The sequence below is a fragment of the Coloeus monedula genome (genome assembly GCF_965178545.1).
Source record: "Coloeus monedula genome assembly, chromosome: 2".
In the NCBI taxonomy this organism is placed as follows: domain Eukaryota; kingdom Metazoa; phylum Chordata; class Aves; order Passeriformes; family Corvidae; genus Coloeus; species Coloeus monedula.
The window spans coordinates 82,578,847-82,599,878 of NC_138782.1; the positions used below are offsets into that span (position 1 = coordinate 82,578,847).

Genomic DNA, 21,032 nt, shown 5'->3' on the forward strand with positions numbered 1-21,032 from the left:
CGCACACAAAAGTAGTTGAAATATTTCCCTTTTTTTTTTTTTTTTTTAATTTAGAAGCCTTTAAAAGACGTTGTGGAGAAGGTTGATTTGTAATTGAAATGGCACCCTGCTCCTTGCTGCGGGTCCACAGTCAAAATAATCATAGCTGAACTCAGAATGGCAGAAAACTGCAATACAAAAGCTTTCAGTAAAACCAATATATAAACAAGGTGTCACCAAACAGCTGGAATTGAGAGGTATCAGCTCTGAAGTTAAATAATGGTAATATAAAACCTTCAGATGTAGATTTCTGAGGTCTCTTGTGACCAGATAAAATACTGTCATCACCTCTCTGCACATGCTGGAGTGGGAGTTGATGCATCAGATGGGAATTACAGCACAGGTCTGTGCATCAGGTCAGTGAAGATTAAATCACCTTGCGTGAACCCCTCAGCAATGTTTACCTCTCTCTAAATGCTCTGGTTCACATTACCTCACATGGAGGTGAACAGACTGACCCACTGCTGGCACAGCTGCTGGTCCCGGACCAGCTCACACACCTGACCCAGAGCTTCAGTCTCATTTCCTTCCCTCTGTACAAGGCATTGAGGATCTTGTTGGACTAGCTGCAGCATTTCTCAGGATGATCAGGATAGGATGGAGCTGCTCACCTTACCTGGGTGACTGGTCCTGGGTGACAGATGGGCTCTGCTCTGTGTCCTCTGTCTGTTCCTCTTTCATCACTCCTGAGGTCCTGTGCACTGCCATTGACAACAACTGCTGAAATTACCACATCCAAGAAGAAAGTAGACTTGGAGGCATGGAGCAAATCAGAAAGAGCCTGTGAATTGCTACAGGCTTCTTGTCCCTCACCAGGGACAATTTGGGGATGCTTAATTAGGAAATTTTGCTTAAGTCACAGCAGTTGCAGACCATTCCATATATCCCAAACAATAGGTGAGCAGGTTCCTAGCAAGACTTAATCTCTTCCAAAAAGAGCTAATCATTCTTGGCAAATGGGAGCTGTAGGTTTTCAGGACATCAAAAACAAGGCATCTTTCTCTTAGTGTTGAAGGAACCATATTTAGTTGAGTATATAGTGCACCTGGTCCACATCATTCCCTGCAGCAGCTGCTCATCATTTCAGAGCAACACTTCAGAGAAATGGAAGTGTACAGACTTACTGTAAGGATAGCAGAGAGATTTGGCAAGTGTGAGCCAGGATGGATTCATGGGTGCTGTTGTGTTCTCAGTGCTTCCTTCTGTTCCTGCAGTGTTAGATGTGCTTCCCAAAGCCAGGGCTGAGGTGGGTTTAAGAGGGTAGTAAAAGAGAAAGGAGACCATCTAAATAAATGAATTGGCCCAGAAAGGGACCTGAACAGGGATAATAGTTCGAAGACGCGTGGGCATCCATTGTATTGTACTTCAAACACATGGTAATACTCTGCTTGAAATTTGCTTGCTTTGAATTGTGATAGGACCAAATTTCCTCATCTCTGCATATACCTCTTACTTTATGTTTCCAGAATGGATGGGAATGCAGTTTGTGTTGATGTTTCAAGGTGTAGAAAGTAGATAAAAAGAAAAAAGGATTGTCTGTGCAAACTTTACCAGTACAGTTCTTAGTTTCTGGAAAAAATACTTTTGATGAAGTGGTCCTGGATTTTTGTGAGACTGTCATCTAGGAGGCTGAGAGTACATTTCTGACTGTGTAAAGAAAACTTTTGCATCTGAGAAGTGTCTTGGGTTTTCGCTTACCTTTGAAATTCAGACCTGTGGTTCTCTGTTTCAAGGGCCTGCAGCTAGTAAGAAACAAGTCTTAAACAACTCTGAAAGCAAAATATCTTTCCATCTCTGACCACACAGCATGCCTAGCCACCTCTCTCCCCAGATACACAGGCAGCCTTCAGAGAAAATTTGCCTGTCAGAGGATTCCTGGTCAAGTAAAAACAGAAGAGGTTTGAGTTGTTTCCTGTTTCCTTCAAAGGATGATGTTGGAGCCAGTAACCTTTCAAGACAGGAAAAAGCTGTGGAGACACAAAACCTGACAACTTCCCGTCTGATCTCCGTAGAGGACTAGTGCTCATTTCTGTTTCTGGAAGGGGAAGCTGGACTTGAGGTGGATAGGTCTGCAGCCATTCCATCTGCCTGTTGAATTCAACTATCTTTTAACCTTATTTTTGTCTGACTGCAGATTTTCTTGTTGTACCATGGATGGCTTTCTGCATATGGCACTTTTGTTTGGACATAAAGCCAAATCAAGCAGTTTCTGTCTATTCCTTGAATTTGCTAGTTTTCAGGAGACTGAACACATCAAACCACGTTTTAATGGGTATGTTTTAAATGTCAGAATTGATTTGTCAAATGCAAGGCACAAAAAATGGAGAGTTGCCTGACTTTTGTAAGAGCCATCTACCCTTGTCATTTTTGCTCCATTTATATAAGCAGTAGCCATTGAGGTCACATAATATCTATACCATTGTCCAAGGAAGTGAAGAATGAAGAGATGTCCCTGGCATATATAAGCACTGGGCATTCTACAAAGAAACTTGTTCACATTTACAAAGTCATCATAGCGTTCAAAAAGCAGAAAGAATTGCTTTCAGTAGTGGCAGAAGCCTTTAAATCACTAGCTCCTTTACTTCTTTCCTTGTCTTCAATGTATCTTGCAGTTGGAGGACTGAGAAGACCACCCAGTAAGGGCTACCTCAGACTTGGTTTAGTTTTGCTTCCTTTTCAAATGTGAGCCTAATCCTTCCCTTTTATTCCCTTTTATTCAGGTTTTATTTCACTATTATGCATGAACTATCCAATTGGAAAACTCAGTTGAGAGGGCCTACGCAGGTAAATCATTAAAGACAAACATTTGATCGTGTTTCTGGCCTTTGTCTTTAGCTGGTGTTATTCAGGTATGGTGATCCTAGCAGGAGCTGCACTGGACCTCTGCAAGCAGCTCTGTAGGGCAGACAGGCACTGCACACATAAACTGCTCTTCAGGGGGTTTCAAGTCAATCCCAGCCTTGGAGAACCAGACTGTTTGCATCATCTGCTCTTGCACTCATCTTAGTTCTCAGATATGGTTTTAATCTGAATTACTTGACCAAGTTACAGTTTGATTTTAGAACTGCTTTTCTGCAGAGGAATTGCTTAGCTAAAAGGCTGTGAGAATTTATGGTTGTTTCTTGTCACTGTGCTTTCAACCCCTTGGTTGAATGATAAGGTGGTAATAAAGACCTCTCTAAATATTCTCTTTCAGGAATGGATGTTTTACTCATATCTAGGCTTTTCTTTTCCCAAACTGCTCTGATTATGGGTAAAGGAAAAGAAAAGGTCAGTGTCATATATGTCCTCAGGAGACTTCAAAGGTGTCTTTGCTATTGTAAAAAGCAGAAGAAATATAAATGGTTATAACAATTTGACCAAACTGTTTTCCTTCTAATACTACTGTTTTCTTAAAGCCAAGGTTTTCATGAGGCCTTTCTGTAATTAGTTGTCTGTGCCATCATTTTTTTTTTACATTTAAGGGAGAAAGTAATTCCATTTGCAGATTGCAGCCCTTGTCCATCTGTCAGATGGGTGTGTATTTACAAGATGAATGCCTGTTTCTGATTTCTCCTGCTAAAACAAAGGTCACTCTGTCATTGTCCTCAGGGAGCTTTTGGACTAGCTTGCTTTGGGGTGTGTGTGCCCTTTTTTTGGTACAATGCTGAGTACCCTGTTGGGGCTCTAGTAGTGACCAAAGGAACAGAAGGAGTTTTGAGGATAAACCTGTTCACATGGCTAAAACTCTGTAAAACCACCACAATGATCTGCTGGAGAGTGATGGAGAGCTGGGCTCTGTACTGTGTGCTCCCCATGCCCATCCCTGCTGAGGTGAACCAGCTGCTACCCTGCCACCTCTGAACATGGGGTTCTCCAGCACCAAATGTGGGAAGGACTTGGGAAAGAAGCAGCCCCTGGACAGGCTGGCATTTCCACACCCTCTTTATGCACATAGTACTGGCACATAAATGCTCTTGCTCAATCCTGTCAGCTGCATATCATTCTATTCTGGGGAAGGTGAAAGCAGTGCTGGAAATGACTCAGCTCCAAAAGGTATCAGCTTTACTCCTTTTACCCCCCAGAGTTGCTCCTTGCTTTAGGTTTGTGCGGTAGCTACCGTACAAGAGTGAAACATCAGTTTTTTAGAGAACAGCCATGAGAAATGCCATGGTTGCCCATCAAGTGAAAGCATTTGTCCTTTGGAGTTTATATGGCTGAGGAGTTCTCTGCACTTCAGCAGTGCTCTGCTTTGCCAGGGGTTTTTAAAGGTCCCTGGGAAGCCTCTACAGCAAATGAAGGAAGCTTGGCAAGATCCTGCATTACACCATGCCCTGCCCAGCATTCCTGTAGTTCTTTCTATTTCCTGCCTCTTACAACATGGCTGTGGCTTTGGACAGCAAGCACATTCTGTATTTCCTAAACTAATGTTTTAAATGTCTTTATCTGTGAGGGTTTTACAGTGTGCAATGCATTTGCACAGGGGCAGGGGGATTTTTGGTTTGTGTGATTATGTGCTGTTTTGTTTTATTTCCTCTTACATTCTCCTTCCCTCTCTCTTGTACCTGAAACATTAAATTAAATCTAACATAGCAGTACTTTCAGATGGAGGCGACACTTGGCTGTGCCAGTTCCCTGGTGGCTTTAAACTGCTGGCTGCAATACTGCAAACACATTCAGACCCTGGCTTGGCCAGCAGTTCCCCCCAGCTATCTGCATGTTTGCTCTCCAGGATTTATTTTACCTACACTATTGGAGACTCTGGAGTCACAGCCTATGTCTCATTGTTATGCATGGATGGGAAATATTCCTATACTTATTTGCATTCATTAGCTGTTGGGAGCTCCTCTGTTGAGGTCTCTACCCTTGTTTTTACAGTGCTTTTGGCAGTGTTTCTGCACTTGGTGTGCGAATTTTTATGATCTGTTGCATGTTATTCATGCAATTTCCTGCCCTGTAATGGTATCAGTTTTCCAGACACAGAGGAATACAAACGAAAACCCAGGAGCCTGCATTAGCATAAAATGTCCCAGTTCTGTCAGTTTGATTAATTTGTCTCTTTGTCTCCACTCTATATGATAAGTGCTATTAATGGTTGCAACACTTCATATGTCAAAGTCTTTCTTCCTAATGACTTGAAAATGTGGTTTATTTCCCCCTTTTTTGTATTATTTTTCTCATTTAGCATTCCACTCAAGTATAGATTTATGCCATGCTCTTTCATTATCTTACTGGTTGCAGCACTGGAGTGATTACATATGGTGTAGGGTATGAGCAAGGATGCGATCCCAGGGGCAGCAGCTGCTGATGCAAGCTGAAAATAGATCCAGCGTATGCTCAGCACTTTTCCCAGAGGTCTTTTATTTATTAGGAACAGTCTTGGTACAGGACAGCTCGGACCCTCATTTAGCAAGATGACTTTTTACCTTTCAAGAACAGTGCAGTGACTTTGCTCTATTTACTGACTGCTGTGTAATTTTCTTTTTTTCACCGTCTCCTATGGAAGCAGAGACTTTACCTAACATAAATTGTAATATAATCCTGATTTATAATGAAGTCAAGAAATGACAGGCTCCATTTGAAGTAATGGAACTTGACAGATCTAAGGTTTAAGTTAAATAATCCTATTTGTAAGACAGCATTTGTACATGGTACACTGATTTAAAATGAACTTCAGTTCTTCTTCAACGAATCCTTTACCATTCTCTGTGTTTTACCTTCCATAGAGGCTTTTTGGGGGACAAAGTTCATTTGAAGAGAACAAATTTGTCTTTGAAAATGTGTATGGAACAATACACTGTTTTCTTTCCCAGAGTTCTTATAAATTGTTTCACAGAAGACTACTTTAATTACAGAGGAAAAATTAATGTAGGTCACTTATTCAGGGCAAGCCACAGCTAACCTGCTTTGGTGGCCAGAAGAGGCCAATTGCTGAGAATGAAGAGAGGGAGGATGCTGGAGGGAAAATAGTGAGGAGGGCTGTGGCTCGACTCTTCCCCTCCCAGGAGCAAAGGTTCATTCTCACAGTGATTTCTATGAAGGGAGAAGGCCACCTCCTCCTTGCTGTCCTTCCCTCACAGCTGGCAGAGAGACACTCGAAGATGATGTTTCCTCCTGCCTCTGCACCCCACTTTTCTTCATCTGTCACTGTCGTGGCAATGCAGGCAGGGAGAGCGCCGGGGTGCACAAATGAAAAGGTGGTCCCGCCGTGGCTGCTGGAAGCTGGCAGTAAGCACTGGAGTGGGGGTTGGTGGAACAAAAGGCTTGCAGAGGAGAAAAAGAGAGCAGGCAAGGAGTGTGAGATGCTGCAGAAATTATTAAAAAGGGCAGTGGGATAAAAACACTAAAGGTACAGTGCATGATGTTTTTGTCTTAGATTGAGGGAAGCTGTTTTAGAAAATTCCCCCTTCCCTTTTCTCTCACCCAGCATAGCAGTTTTGCCTTCCTTTCTAGCTGTATTTAGTTGCAGCTGCCCTCTCCATCATCTTTCTAATTTTCCTTCACACCTGGCAGGGATGTGGCCCTTTTCCCAGGAGTCTGACAGAAGCTCTCACCCTGGCCTGGCCTCACATGCTCAGGCAGAAAGGTCCCAGTGTGCGTGTTCAGCTCAGTAGCATGCCTGTTATTCCTGTGTCACACTGCCACCATCACCCTTCCTTCCTGGGAAGACATCGAAGCTGTCGGAGGGCAGGGTGGTCACTGACCCACAGGATCCCACTCAGAGGGCAGCCTCTCCTGCCCTGGGGCCATGAGAACCATCTGCCCAGGCTGAAGCTTCAGCACCCTGTCTGCCCCACAGTGACTGGTTTCAGGACCAAGTAGCTTCTTTCTCCTCTTTTTGGTGAGCTCCAACAAACAACAGACAGTGAAGAAGATGAGATGACTGCTAAGGAGGGTGTTGCTTGGGCGCTGGGGCTGGAGGCCAGCCTGGGGACATGGGGCAAGAGGCTCCTTCTCCCATGTCCTTCTTTCTATGCGATTAAAAACTTTTTTCCCCAGTGCTTGCAGGGAATTAATAATTTCTATTAATTAGAAACCAAGCCAAATCTCCCCAGTGCACTCAAGAAAGAACAGGACTCAAGAGTATTATTGAGGAATGGGAGGAAAAACAAGCTCACAAAGCCAAAGTGGTGCAGGCCAGTGGAAAAGATGAAGGTGAGGAGTATCTATGCACCAAACACAGCATTGACATCGTGTGGGCCCTTGCTCCTCATCTAGGGAAAAAAAGGGCGAGGCCCAAGAGTAAAAATCCATCAAGAGGTTTTAGAGTTGCTGCTGGTAGCTTGCACGCTGCCCATGTCCCTCCTCCAACAGACGTGTGCATGGCTACAGGCATGGCTTTCTGTTCACTTGGAATTAATGGGATTATATACAGCGGGAAAGGAGGCGGGGTACACCAAATCCTGCAAATACAGAGCTTCAGCCTGTGCTGCTTGATCTTTAGAAAAATACAAGTAAAATAAAATAAAATAGCAAGAAACAATTCCAGAGTGCTTCCGTATGCACATAAACTGGTTTTTGTTGCTCACAGCACACATAAATACACGCTGGTGACTGAGGCAGCAGAGTAACACTTTGCTGTACATTATTTTATCAGACAGTGATAATTGTAGTTAATATTTTCTTAGTAGTGTCTCTGAGAGTTTATTTATGCTGTTAATAATCTGAGCAGCTGTAATGATGCTGGCTGCCAGAGTTGTAGCCTTTTAGAATCACTCCAGTGTGGCAATGATACGATGGTAATAGAAATCCAAGGAAAAAACGATCTTTTCAGAGCAGATGGGGCTAATTCAATCCCTTTCACACACATTCACGTTATCTAGTCTCTTTCTCACACTAGCATGCGTGGGTGCACGTGAGCATATGTAGTCACACACACACACACACACACACACACAAATAGCTGTGAAGTCCCACCTTCCACCCTCTGAGGAAGTCATGCTGGAAATGCCATAATTTTTCTGTATGAAGAGTCTTTCTGGGGCTTCTAGGGTAGATGGCATTTTCTACCCCTTGGCTTCTGCGTAGATCTTAAAAATATCATGTATGAAGCAGAAAGGGGCAAGTCCTGTCCTTAGGGACAGCCTAGAGCTGGACACAAGGTTGTGGCTGCACTGGGATGCTGTTGCCCAACCTTCCCATCTTTCCCTGCCTTTGACCTCTTTACTATGGGTCACTCCTGCTAAGCCTGCACTCTTTAGGGACTAAAAGAGCCATTTACCTTTTGCTCATAGCAGACATGAAATCTCAGCAAGAAGGCAAATGCCTATGATTTTTTCTGGTGGGATTTACAGGGCCTAGTTAACCTTTGGGGCCACCGAGAGAAGAGTTAACTGCTCCTTGTGGAGGATGGGAGGGGACCAACTTTGCCAGCTCAGCAGTGGCTGGTTCTCCTTGCAAACCTGCATTGCTGAGCTGAGCAGATGTCGTTGATGAAATGTGAACACCAAGCAGTGGAACAAAAGCCACCATAATCCTCAGATCTGTTGTAGCCATGCAAGAACAAAAACAAGGTGATGGCAGAAAAATTGCACATCTGAATACCGGAAATTAAATGGCAAGGCAGGGCAGGAGAAGGAAAACTGGAACAAATGCAGAATTTGGCAGGGTTTTGTTTTAAAAAATCAGGTGCTTGTAGGAAGCTGGGTCACTTTTACAGGGTTTCAGCCTACCAGTTAATAGTTGTAATTGCTTGGTTACCTCATGAATTGCAATAGTAAAGCCTTTTACATTCATTTCCATCCACAGCCCAGCAAGAGCATCTCTGGATTTGAAGCGTTATGGTGTTTGCTGGGCAGCACTGTCTGCTGCCCCAATGTAAGGATGCCAGTGATTTTATCTGCTGTGCCATGCCAGCACATGGTGACAGGCAGTGCCAGAAGCACGGGTGTTGTCAGCCCCGTGGAAACCATGGCAGAGCACCCGCGAGCTGCTTCGGATGTTACCCAGCCCGGTCTCCTGAGCCTGCTTCTCCTCTAGCTCCTTTGTCTTCTGATTTAGTGCTCTTCCTCAGAGTGCAACCTTGTGGTTTTTTAAATCATATCTGACAGAGCGTGCTTCTTCCTCTCCTACACTGCATGGAGTATAATAGTAGCGCTTGTAGTGAGGTGGCTTGCTGTGAAGTACTCCTTGTTTTTATAAAGTAATTACAGTGTATTTAATGCACTGTGTATTTAATACACTATTACATAGTTCGTGTGCATAAATAAATACATTCTGCTATGCCTGGGAAAGAGGAGTATTGGTAAGTTTACAAATCTTGGTAATTTTTCAGTGTTGTTGTGTTTACTTGTGTATTAATTACAGCTTCAAAAACTCTGAACCACTCCTCTAAGCACCTTCTGAATTAGCAAATTTCTACATGCATCTTCATTTTCTGCCTATTTTGATATTTCCTAATGTAATTTGGAGGCTTTTAGAGATTCTTTCCTCATTCTAAAAGTTCTTAAACTGCTTTTGTTTTCTCTTTTTCTACCCCTTTGGCTCACGATATGCACCTAAACAGATCTTTCACAGACCCTTCTCTCACAATTTATATTCTGTGAAAGCTTTCCCACTCCTTCCTCACCCCTCCTTACTGCTAACACTTTCTCTCTTTTTTTTTTTTTTTTTTTTTTTTCTTTTTTAATCTTGGGGTCAGTTTAATTTTCCTTTTGCAAAAATGTGGGACTAATTTTAATTTTAAATTAGAGTTGTACTTTAATTCTGATGATTCTTTTCAGTTAAAATCTGTTCATTTCTGATTGTTTCTTCCCCACTGTTTTCAGCATGGCTTGCACAGGCTCCCAGGGAGAGAAGGCAGCATTTCTGCTGAGCCACCTTCTTGTGTCATCCTTTGTTACTGTGTTCTAGGTTTCTTAAGATGCACGTAGCACTGGAAAAAACAGAAGTATTTGAAACAGCCAGATATCACAGCCATGTCTCCCTTTTCTTTATCTTCCAGTTCATGCGTGAGTGTTTAAACTGCTAATTAGTGCCACTTCTTTACATGCTCTTTGTTGATTGAGTAATATGGCCATGTTGTCCCTTTAGAGAAACAGTTGTTTGAAACACCCTCATCTCTAATTTTCTTTTTAACACCTTCACCCAGAGTCTCACCTTAGCAGCCTCCAAGTTCTTCTCCCAAAGCCTTTTCACCTAGGCTTGCCTTCAAGAACTCTCTTGGCCATAACTTGGAATTTTCTGTGTTCTTGTTATGCTCCAGACATCCTCTGACATCAACAACATACCCCAAGCCACAGAATTAGTTAGGAAAAAATAACAAAATTGTATTTGACTTCAAAACATGTTACTGAGTGAGATTTTAAAATAAGGACTCTGACAGGTATCATGTGGCAGGTTTACTTGCAGGAGTTTAAGAGGTTTCCCCCTCCAGTCCAAGAGCTGTTTTGCTGAAGGTGTTGTGCTGCTGTGAGGTGGCAGAGGGAGGTGAAGCACAGACCTGCCTCCCTTAGCTGCCCAGCTTCTCATGACAGAGCTTCTCTGTGGCCCAGAGGAGCAGCCATGCAGGCAAATGTACCCTTCTGCTCAGAAGACTGCTGTGAATGGTAAAACCTAGGGCTCCCCAGTGGGTGCATCTGGCAGTGACCAGTGTTCAGAGCAGATGTGATGCAGGCAGTGCATCCCTGCTATGGAAGAGCACTGCATCTTCCAGTCCCATAACCTTTCAGTTTTCCAAGTGTATTCCTCGATGTTTGGTAAGACGCCTGCTGTTTCCTGCACTGAGATGTGTCTGCAGCAAAGCATTGAGGCTTGTGCCTGATGATTTCTACCTTCCTTCTCAATAAACAGTGTATTCTCTGAAAGGTGTGGCAAATTCAGAAAATTACTTTCCCCTCAGAATTTTCAGAGGTGCTGAGAATGTGCAGGGATACTGTCATAATTTCCAAAAGTAAATTCTTTGCTTTGATTTGAAACCAGTCTCACTTTTGAAAGGTTGAAAGAATTTCAATTTGGCTTCAGTAACTCTTGAGAGGAAATAAAACTAGAAGTTGTGGATTAAAATAAGCATTGCATTTGGATCAGAGACTATTTTTACTTCTATTACACTCTAGTTTATTTTTTAAATATCTTAAATATGTTCTGATTCTCTCTTCCCCTTTGGTTCCTCTGACATTATTGGCCCCAGGCTTAAGGCCTTGGGGTTTTGAGAATACTTCAAAGCTGGGGCCATTGCCACGGTGAATTTGTTTCAGACAAGCCCAAGTATGTGGGTGCCTCAACTCTCACACTCCACCCATGAATCACGTGCGGCCGAACGCTGACATAACCGATAACATGGTCATCGATCCAGCGGCTGTTTACACCATCTTTGCCCTTGGCAATCAATTCCAAGCCACTTGCCCCACCGTCAGCACTGACGCACTTCTCACGGAGCGCTGGACACAGTTTGCAATTATTGCTTCCCATCCTCGAGGCGAGTCTAGCATGAATGACTTCTCCTTCCTCCCCGGCTCACCTCCTGCAGTCACACCTGCCACATTGGAATGCTCTGTGGGCACTAAGGGATATTGGTCTCTGCAGCCCTTTTGGGTGCTGAGGGAGGAGGCTCTTTGAAGTGCTCGTGGTGCCCCTGGACGTGTTCATTATGCCAGAGAGAGGAAAATGAGAAGTCACTTGGTTTCCCTCTACACTCACACAGGCAATCAGGGCTTCTAGTGTAAATTTGTTGTCTGGCCAGCAGCTGGGATTTCAGGGGGGAAGGCTGAGGGGGACACTCATAGGATTTTATCTTTTGAAAGCACAAAATCAAAAGCTGGACAAACACTTCCAGTGTGACATATTCTGTAAAAGTACCACTAAGGGCAGGTAAGCATCTTCTTGAAGCTCTCAGTCTGACAGCCTCAAGAGGCTGTTGTGGAAGATGCGCTGGAAAGATACCAGGATACCCCTTAGACCACTCAGGGTGTGGCTTTGCAGATGGCAGTTTTTCCAGGGGGACTTTTGAAATTAATGATTAGGTAATGGGCCTCCTAAAGAAAGAAGCTGTGTGTCCAGTTTCTCTGTTCCCCTGGTTCATGCCCAGGGAATGCATGGTGATGGTGTGGTGGCCTCCCACCCCTGCAACGTGATGCCATGTGAGAGAGGCCACACTGCCACTTGGACTTCAGGTTACTCTCCTGCACTAAATTTGTATGCACTACCAGAAGAGGCAGGATGTTAAACTAGGGCTGGCAGGGTATCCACTTAATTTTAAAAGTGTTTTTAGGGTGAAAACAAAGTCCTCTCTTTGTTGGTCTTCTCTATCAGCAACTTGTACATTCCTTTGTTGTTTAAAAGCTTACATAATACAAATACCAGCATCTGATGCTTCTCACCCAAGTGGAATTTTTAAAGAGTGATCACTCACTTTAGGAGCTCCACAGCCTTATGAGCAAACAAAGGAAATACATCTATAAGCTGTTGGCGAGAGAACATTTAAATGCTGTTAAATCAAAGAGGGGAAATACAGTAAAATATTGATGTAGCATTGCCTTACAAAAGTACTCTGCTGTTTATCATCTCTTCTGATTTTTTCCTGCATCCTGCATGTTCCCACCTTATGTAAAAGGATCAGGGTTTCAAAACAATTCCTGCCTGTGTGCATATATAGGAACAAACTGTGATGTCTTAACACTGTTGGTTTTGCACATGTGACTGACCTGTTTGAGCCTAGTAATATACTTAAATCTTTTAGATAGTTTTCCAAAACCAAGGAAGCCCAAGCTAGGAAAAAGCCAGGCTTCACCATCCCAGGTAAAAATAACCAAGTAAATAACCAGGAAGTCTCTTAATTCTTAATGGAATAACAGCTTTGGCAACTGATTTTGGTTATCAGATTACACTCTGAAAAAAACTCCTGTGCTATACTTGCAATTGGCTGTAGAAGAAAAAGAATACACCATGTGCTAATTTTAGCAAATAAGATTAGAGTTAATATTTAATCCCAGAGACCTTCTTCAGGCTGTGGAAAAAAAATAGCAGCAGTTAACTGTCACTAATCTTATCTCTTATTTTTCTAGCATGTGTTTGATTATATAACTTGTAGTGCTGGGAACATGCTGGCTGAGTGAGAAGTTGGTAGTTTGTTGGCTACATGCTTGGGCATATTAGACAACGTCAGGGCTGAGATGGATTAAAAAGGCTCTACACGTGCCTTTAGACTACAGTAGCAATTCTGAAAGGGCCAGTAAAGGGGGTGCCACAGTAGACCTGCTATGAAACAGTGTGCGAATAACTGATTCATTTGGAGTTCTGCAAGAAACAGTTACATTTCTGCTATGTTTCTACCCAGTTGTTTTAAGAGATTTGATATTCAGCATGTGAGGTTTGATTCAATTTTTCTTTCTTCCTTCCCCACGAAATGGCTTAATTGAATCCATGATTGGAAATTAGAGATGAAGGGTTTCTAACTGTTCTTAGGCACCTGATGGTGAATTTAACCTGAAAACCAAAATACTAAAAATATAAACCATTAACCTACAAGCAGCTTGCGTGCTTCACAACAAACCTATCAGTGCTCCTACTGAGTTTTAAGAAGTCTACTCATATGTTTAAAGATAATAACGTGCGCCTGCGCTGCTCTGTCAGGACTTGTGCATTCTCAGTGGGTCTGAAGGTCTCACCACCTAAATTACCCCCAATTCAGTAGGATTTAGCAACTAATGTGCTGCAGATTTTGTTATATCCCTGGAGGGGAGGAGAGGGTTCTGCCCTCTCACACCACCACCAATGAGCTTGTTCTTTGCATGTGCCCCAGGTATGCTTTATTTGGAAAGGAACAATTGCGTGTACATTTGCTGTTGAACTTTATTGCTCTTTTCTAGCAGATCATTGGCACTGTGCCCTCATTAGCACGGAAATTAGCCCTGGAAAAGTCTACTAAATTAAAGCCCAGAGCCCAGCTCTCCAGAACAAGGTTGCGCTTTGTTAGTTTTCCTTTGCACTACTCAGACATAAAGTATCCATCATCTTCCCTGGAAAGCCTTCCAAGATCACTCTGAATTGACTGTTAGGTTAAGAGTCAGGAAAAAAATCCCTACATTTTAATTTCTTCTCACTGCAAATGCCAATAGCGTCCCATAGCAAACTAGACAGTTCTTCTCTGTTCTTGATGTTAGTTTGCATCAGATTACTGTAAACATTCCCTTGCTCCATTTTAGATATTGCCTTGCCAAGTTTTACATTCCTACATGTTTACAGTGATCTTTTTTTGCCCTTAGTCACTCTTCCCCTCTTTAAATTGAAGTCAGACTTTGCTGGCATTTTGCAGGGGTTGACTTTCCCTGCTCCAGATGCAGCCTTTCATACAGATGCCATTCCAAGCAGGGTTACCAGACATCCGTGTTTCCTTTGGAAATAACCTTCCCTCCCACCCCCCATAAGAAATACTGTCTGTGCAGAATTGGAGGATTTTGTCTATTTGTCTGGGATTTTGAGACATCTGGAAGTCTGGGCAGCTCACTAATGAGCGTGCACTGATGAACTCTGCGGCGCACAGTGAGTCCGGCCCATTGGCAGAAATGTCAGCCCTCTGCGTGTGCTCCGAGGCCACATCCCGTGTGTTCAGAACAGCACAGAGGCCTCCATGGCATGCCTGATCAGCCCTCACTGAGGACACGGATACAGTGGGGAGCCAGAGGAAGTTCACCCATGGTACTGTGTCTCCCACGGTGCCTGTGTGTGTACAGCAACATTTAAAATAGAATTTCTGACCTAGAAGTCCCTTACAAAAAGATGCTGTTCCCAATGTGGAAGCGAGCTAACCCTCCTCCTAATTTTAGAATAGTACAGAACTAGAAGAATGCTTTGCTAAACATGCTCTGTTTGCATCTGTAATGCTGCCTCCTTTACTAGCATTTATTGCTGACTGTCTTCTCAGCTTCTTATTCTCCCATCTGACAGTGATCAATATTCTTTTCCTTGAATTAGCCAGTTTTTCGGTAATGACCAACCAAAAAGGGAAGGCAGAGAGTCTAAAAACAATACAACTATTTCTCCAAAAGGAAAAAGCATTACCCGGAATGCATCAAGGAAATATAATGAGAGATGATGGAGGAAAATAAGGGAAATATTTCCTCACAAGGAGGTTTTAAGTAGAGTCTGGCAATGATCTCCCAAAGGAAGTAGTGGAAGTCTGGTCACTTAAATCAATTAGGACTAACCAGAGCATTGCACTCCCCGGGAGTCTGTAAGGAGAAAAGCAATGTCAAACTGAACTAAAATAGACTTTGCGTGCTTATTTTCTGCAGGGCTGCTGTCTGTATTTTGCTGGTAAATTCAATATGGCTAATGCTGATTAACATCTCTTGATGGTGATCATATCATTGCATTGTTTCCAGCCTGTTCCTCAATATCACAAACTCACAAGGGCATGGCCATACAAAACACAAATCCCCCAGCTCAGCTAGCTCAGTCTGAAAGACAAGGAGATAAAGGGCAGGAGTTGTTTTCTCTCACCTTAGCAGTGGTCAGGCTTGTTATCGCCACAAAGCTGAATTGACACAGACCTCCCTGCTGCACACTGAGCACGGCGTACCTATGGCAGCATAGCAGAGGCAGAAGCTGCACATGGACTTGGTCTCAGATTGCTGTAGAGCAAGGAGGTGTGCCAGGTTCCTTAGGTAGGGCTGCAGTACCCATGCTCTCTGTGCACTAGACGGGTTTTAATGCCTACAAGACCAGCTGGGGACAGAAACAAGACAAATAAAGTTCTTTATGCTTAGTCTTGGTGGACTGTTTGGAATGCTCCAAGAACACAGAAGAAGTCCTCTCCTACCCTGCCTTGAAACATAAGGGAAAGAAATCAAACCTCCCAGAAGCTGTGATCTTTGCTTTGCTTTTCTCTCTGTGTGGGCATTGTTTTATATGTATGCTTTATGTTTTCTCTGCCCAGTTTTCTAGTAGCCAGTCAATTCCATTTAAACAATAGAGATGGCTAGAAATTGGAATAAGGCAAAGGATTGAAAGACAGTGACTTGGCATATGAGCTTGGACAGGGTGCCCAGTGGAGGCTCCCACAAACTGACCTGCCTGCTTAAACATCAGTTAGACAGAAAATAAGGTTTAAAAGCAAACAACTCTTGGACATCTTACTTTCAATAGGGAAAAAAAAACCCTGGGATTGTTGCTGGCATGGGTTTTACACATCCAACAAAACTCTCTGTCACATGTAAATGAAGACTGTTATATCAGAGAAATTACCTCTTTCCTTCTGCAAACGTAGATCAACTTGTTTTCACTAACTTTTTTCACTGGGATGCATCAGTGAGATTAAATAATTTTAAAAGACTGTCCTTATCTGTTCCTAGAGAAATGCCTGTGTGGTGGTAGTACATGCAGCTTCAAAGCCTTTTCTTTCCCAGTGTGCGGTGTTCATAGTCACGCTCCAGCGGCTCTATTGCAGCCTTCCTGCCAGAATACATCAGATGCAAGCAGTCCCAAAACTGGTGGGGCCGAGGCAGGGAACCTGCCACGGGAGCCGAATCAATATTTAGACAGCTTCAGGCTGCAGAGCTTGCGCTGGCTTTCACACTTGGCAACAAGCTTTGCACCCGTTTGTTTCCAAAGTTATTGTTTGTGCAGTTTCAAGAATTGGCACTTGAGAGATTTCTGCCTGAGGGCAATGACAAGCGCCGGGTGCTTGAAAAGAAACTTTCTCCCTTTGGATCTGAAGATTGTGAGAGTGAAGGTTGTGTCACTGGGTAATATCTCCTAAGGAAGTCAAGGCACACATTTGCTCGGTGTTTTCATTGTCCTTCACGTGAGGCATCTGCTGGGCATCGTGGGGAGCCCACGGCACAGTCTCAGGCTCTGCTTCCAATACATCCAGCGCAGAGCAGCTCCAACAGCTGCCTTGCTGCTGTTTGTTATCGTGGTGATTTACCTGGAGCAAAAGCCTGTGTCAGCGTGGGAGACAGCCTTGCTGTGGGGTTGTATGAGTCAGCCCGAGGCTGTGCAGAGTGCCTGCGCTGGGGTGGCAGGCAGGCAGGTGAAACCCTGGCCCAGCACAGGATATTATTTTAATTTGCTTTCCAGCCATTCCACCTAGTGGCCAAGTGACACCACTGCCAGGAGAGCTGGGTTTGTGCTCCAGAGCCCCTGCAGACCTATGCTGCTGCCGAGCTTACAAGATATGCGGCAATATGTAAGCCCCCACACTGAAGATCTTACCATCAGCCTGCGAGTAGCTCATTAAGTTCCCGAGCAATTTTGTTAATCATGCTGCATAGATAAAATGCAGATAGGCCTTTAGTGAGCTGATAATCTAACAAATAGGCAGAAAGTGTAACACAGATAAAGCAGAGATTGGTTTAATAGCCAGCTGTAAATCTTGGCAGTTCTGTACCAGAGGCGTATTGTAAAACAGGAACGTGCAAGTGTGTAAGTATGTGCATGAAAATGCACTGCTTCTTAAAATAGCAGATAGAGAGTAATGTTATGGATGGAATAGCTAGTGGGAGCAATTTTAGAGGTGTTTTAAAATATTTTTCTCCCCATCAAAATCTGCACCACTTGTGGTGTCTTCATAATCCGCCATCATAAGTACAGATCTATGAATAACAAAGGCTTGTTTCTGGAAGTCAGGATTTTCTATAAAAATCTGGGAACTCCACCACTGTTCCTGAGGCAGTATAGGGATTTATAGGCTTTTCATTGAGATGAACCAAATTATTCACTCAGATACACACTAGTCATGAATTAGACCATCGCAAATTTGTGGCCTCATGGCTCACCAGCCTCTTGAGCAGCTTCTTTGCTCGGTGGCATTAATTCAATTGGAAGAATAGTAAAAAGCAACTCACCTTGAGCGTATCCCATGCCATCCCAGATACACCCTTCTGAGGAGCTGGGAAATGGGAGTTTCAGTCCCCACAGCCCGGGGAAGGGACCTGGTCTCCTACTTGCTAGTGTTTAGGCCATTTTGCAAAAAAAGGAGACAGCAGTGCTTCCTCTTCCTGTTTGTTTTAAAAGAAGAAACTGAGCTGGGGATGCCTGCCAGAGACCTCTGCATCCAGAAGGAGGTTGCAGGCCGTGCATCCCAACCTCACACAGGCATGCAGGTGTTGGCATGCTGAATCCCATCTAGAGGCCTTTCTCTGGTAAGCAAAGCACAGGGAACTCGGATAAATGAGTGCTACTTGCAAGAAAGCCAAGAAAGCATCTCAGTGAATTGACACTGAAGTGATTTAGCAGGGTCATGTAGTAGATGGTTGGTGCAATGGGAAATTGAGTTGTGGTCTTCCAAATCTCAACCTTGTGGCCAAACCACTGAATTTTCTTGTGCAGAAACCTTAATCCTCGATGCTGAGTTCTGGTTCTGAAGCAGCCTCTTGCTGAAGAGTAGAGTTTTTCCAATCCCTTTGTTTCATGCCCATTGGGAGAAAAAATTTTAACGGAAGTTAGTGGCAGTGCATTTTTGTCAAAGACAGACAATATCTTTAGTTTACCATGTGGCAACTTATTTAATAGCTGTATGTAAAGATACCACTGAAAAAATGGGGAGGGGGAGAAAGTGTGTATTTTTAAATATATGGCATATTAATGTAAATCATAGATGCTATGGTAAGAAAACAAGATGAGTAGCAGTGCATAACTCAGACCTGGAACAGCTGACTGGAGATCACTCTCCTGGAAATAGTTTTTACTCTTTCTACAAAGAAAATGGTGGAAAATTAAGTACTGAGGTGGGACTCAGCATAATTTCTATCATTTGAACTATAAATATTAATTTATTTTCTGTTAGCTGTACCTCAGGCTCACTAAAATCAGGAACAGTATGAGGAGAATAATCTCCATGGGATGCAGGAAAGCTATGCAATCAGTACTTACCTATTATGTATTCAGCAATGGCTTGCAAAAAAATTTGAGAAGAAAAAAAGGAAATGGTTTGCTTTCGAAAGAGGCAGAAAGGTGCTTTATGTTGAATTTTGCTGTAAGACTAAGTGTTTCCTTCCCAAAACACTTTCTGGATTTAAGTGATGTCTTAAGATTGAAACCACTGTTCATTGGATTTTCCATCAGGGCAGAAGAATCAAAATTTTACTGGTGCTTTCATGGTAGGGTGCTGTAGCACAGTTGAAATGAGATCCACATAAGACTTAGCAGTGTCCACACCAGGCTGGTTTTGTCAGTCTTTTATTAGGGCAGAGACTTAGTTCCTAGGTCCTCAAGATACATGGGAAAAATAGTGCTCTGTTCAACCTGTGCCGTGATGTACAGGAGCAACATAAAGGGAGCAGTGCTAGTTGCTGGATGTAGCATCATTGCTGGTGTGACAGAAGAACAGCTGATGTTGAGCAGCATTTATTTCTGAATGCCAGATCTGTTAGTTTATCTAACCACATGATGAAGGACTTGGGATGATAGCAAGAGCTGATGGTAATGCTGGCAATTTCCCTCTCTCTTTTTGCAGGTCACTGTCAGGGGATTTGGTCCATTGTTACAGTTCGCCTACACTGCTAAGCTGTTACTCAGCAGAGAAAACATCCAGGAGGTCATCCACTGCGCTGAATTCCTGCGCATGCACAACCTGGAGGACTCCTGCTTCAGCTTCCTTCAGACACAACTGCTGAACAACGAAGATGGCCTGTTTCTGTGCAAGAAAGATACCACCTGTCAGCGCATGCACGATGAGGAGAACTCCGATGGAGACGAGGAGGAGACGATGGAATCGGAGACGTCAAAAATATCTTGCCCAAGGGAGAGGATGCACCAAGAGCCCTTCAATTTTGAAACCACTGTTGCTGGAGCAGAAAAAGGTGAAGGGATGCTGCCTGACTCTGACATGCTGAGAGATAGCAAGGACAATTTGGATAAAGATGCAGTAACACGGTACCCCAGATACAAGAAATACCAGCTTGCTTGTACCAAGAATGTCTACAACACATCACACATCAGTACCTCAGGTTTTGCAAGCACATTCAGCGAAGAGAGCTCTGGAAATGGCCTCAAATCAGGACTTGCTATGGGGCAGATAAAAAGTGAGCCTCAGAATGAAGAGAACGATGAAGAAAGCATCACACTTTGCCTGTCTGGAGATGAACCTGACATCAGGGATAAAGAAGGGGATGTTGAAATGGACAGGAAACAGCCAAGCCCCACTTGTGTTGACAGGCCAAAAAGTGGGTCTTCTCCTTCTTGCTTGCGGTCTTTCTTCAACAGAACAAAAAGCATAGATTTGGTTGGCTTCCCCAGCACTTCCCAACAGCACTTTGGCAGGAGTCCAGCATGCCCTTTTGAAAAAGGGACAACTCAGGGTGACCACAAAACTGATTATGTCCCTTTCACAGGGAACTATGGACAGTCCCATGCCATGCAGAAGGATGCTTCCAGCTTCACAGTGGGATCACCACTCAGGGGGCCCGGCTTTGAAACTCTCTGTAAGCAAGAAGGGGAACTGGACAGGAGGAGTGTTATATTCTCTTCAAATGCTTGTGACCAAGTAAACACTTCAGTGCATTCATATTCTGGTGTGAGCAGCTTGGACAAAGACCTCACTGAGACTGTGCCAAAGGGTCTGTGGGCTGGTGGCAGCCAGTCTCTCCCCAGCTCTCAGACCTATTCGCACAGCGGACTGACAGCTGATCACTTGCCGGGAAGAATGCGGCCGAACACCAGCTGTCCAGTGCCAATTAAAGTTTGCCCTCGCTCTCCTCCTCTGGAAACCAGAACCAGGACCTCCAGCTCATGCTCTTCCTACTCGTACGCAGAGGATGGCAGCGGCGGCTCTCCCTGCAGTCTGCGTCTTTGTGAGCTCTCCTCTTCCCCTTGTTCTCAAGGCCCTCGATTCCTGGCGCCCGAGCACCAGGAGCCCGGCGTGGTGGGGGATGGATTGTACAACCCAGTCCGAGCCCAGATTAAATGTGAGCCATCCTATGGAACAAACTCCAGCGATGAGTCTGGGTCATTCTCAGAAGCAGACAGTGAATCATGTCCTGTGCAAGACAGAGGGCATGAGGTAGGGATTTAAGATAAGTACATATATCACAGTTGTTATGACCCAATTAATCACTCCTTGATTCTCTCAAATGACT

The 21,032-nt window shown here is 43.8% G+C and overlaps 1 protein-coding gene across 3 annotated transcripts in view; it reads left to right on the forward strand.

Annotated features, from left to right (window-relative positions):
- BACH2 (BTB domain and CNC homolog 2) overlaps positions 1 to 21,032 on the forward strand; it is a 183,946-nt gene that overhangs the window by 147,227 nt on the left and 15,687 nt on the right. For all 3 annotated transcript variants that reach the window (XM_082302287.1, XM_082302286.1, XM_082302288.1), the window contains one exon: positions 19,412 to 20,956. In XM_082302287.1, coding sequence (XP_082158413.1) covers positions 19,412 to 20,956 — 1,545 coding nt within the window. The remainder of the gene's footprint in view (positions 1 to 19,411; positions 20,957 to 21,032) is intronic.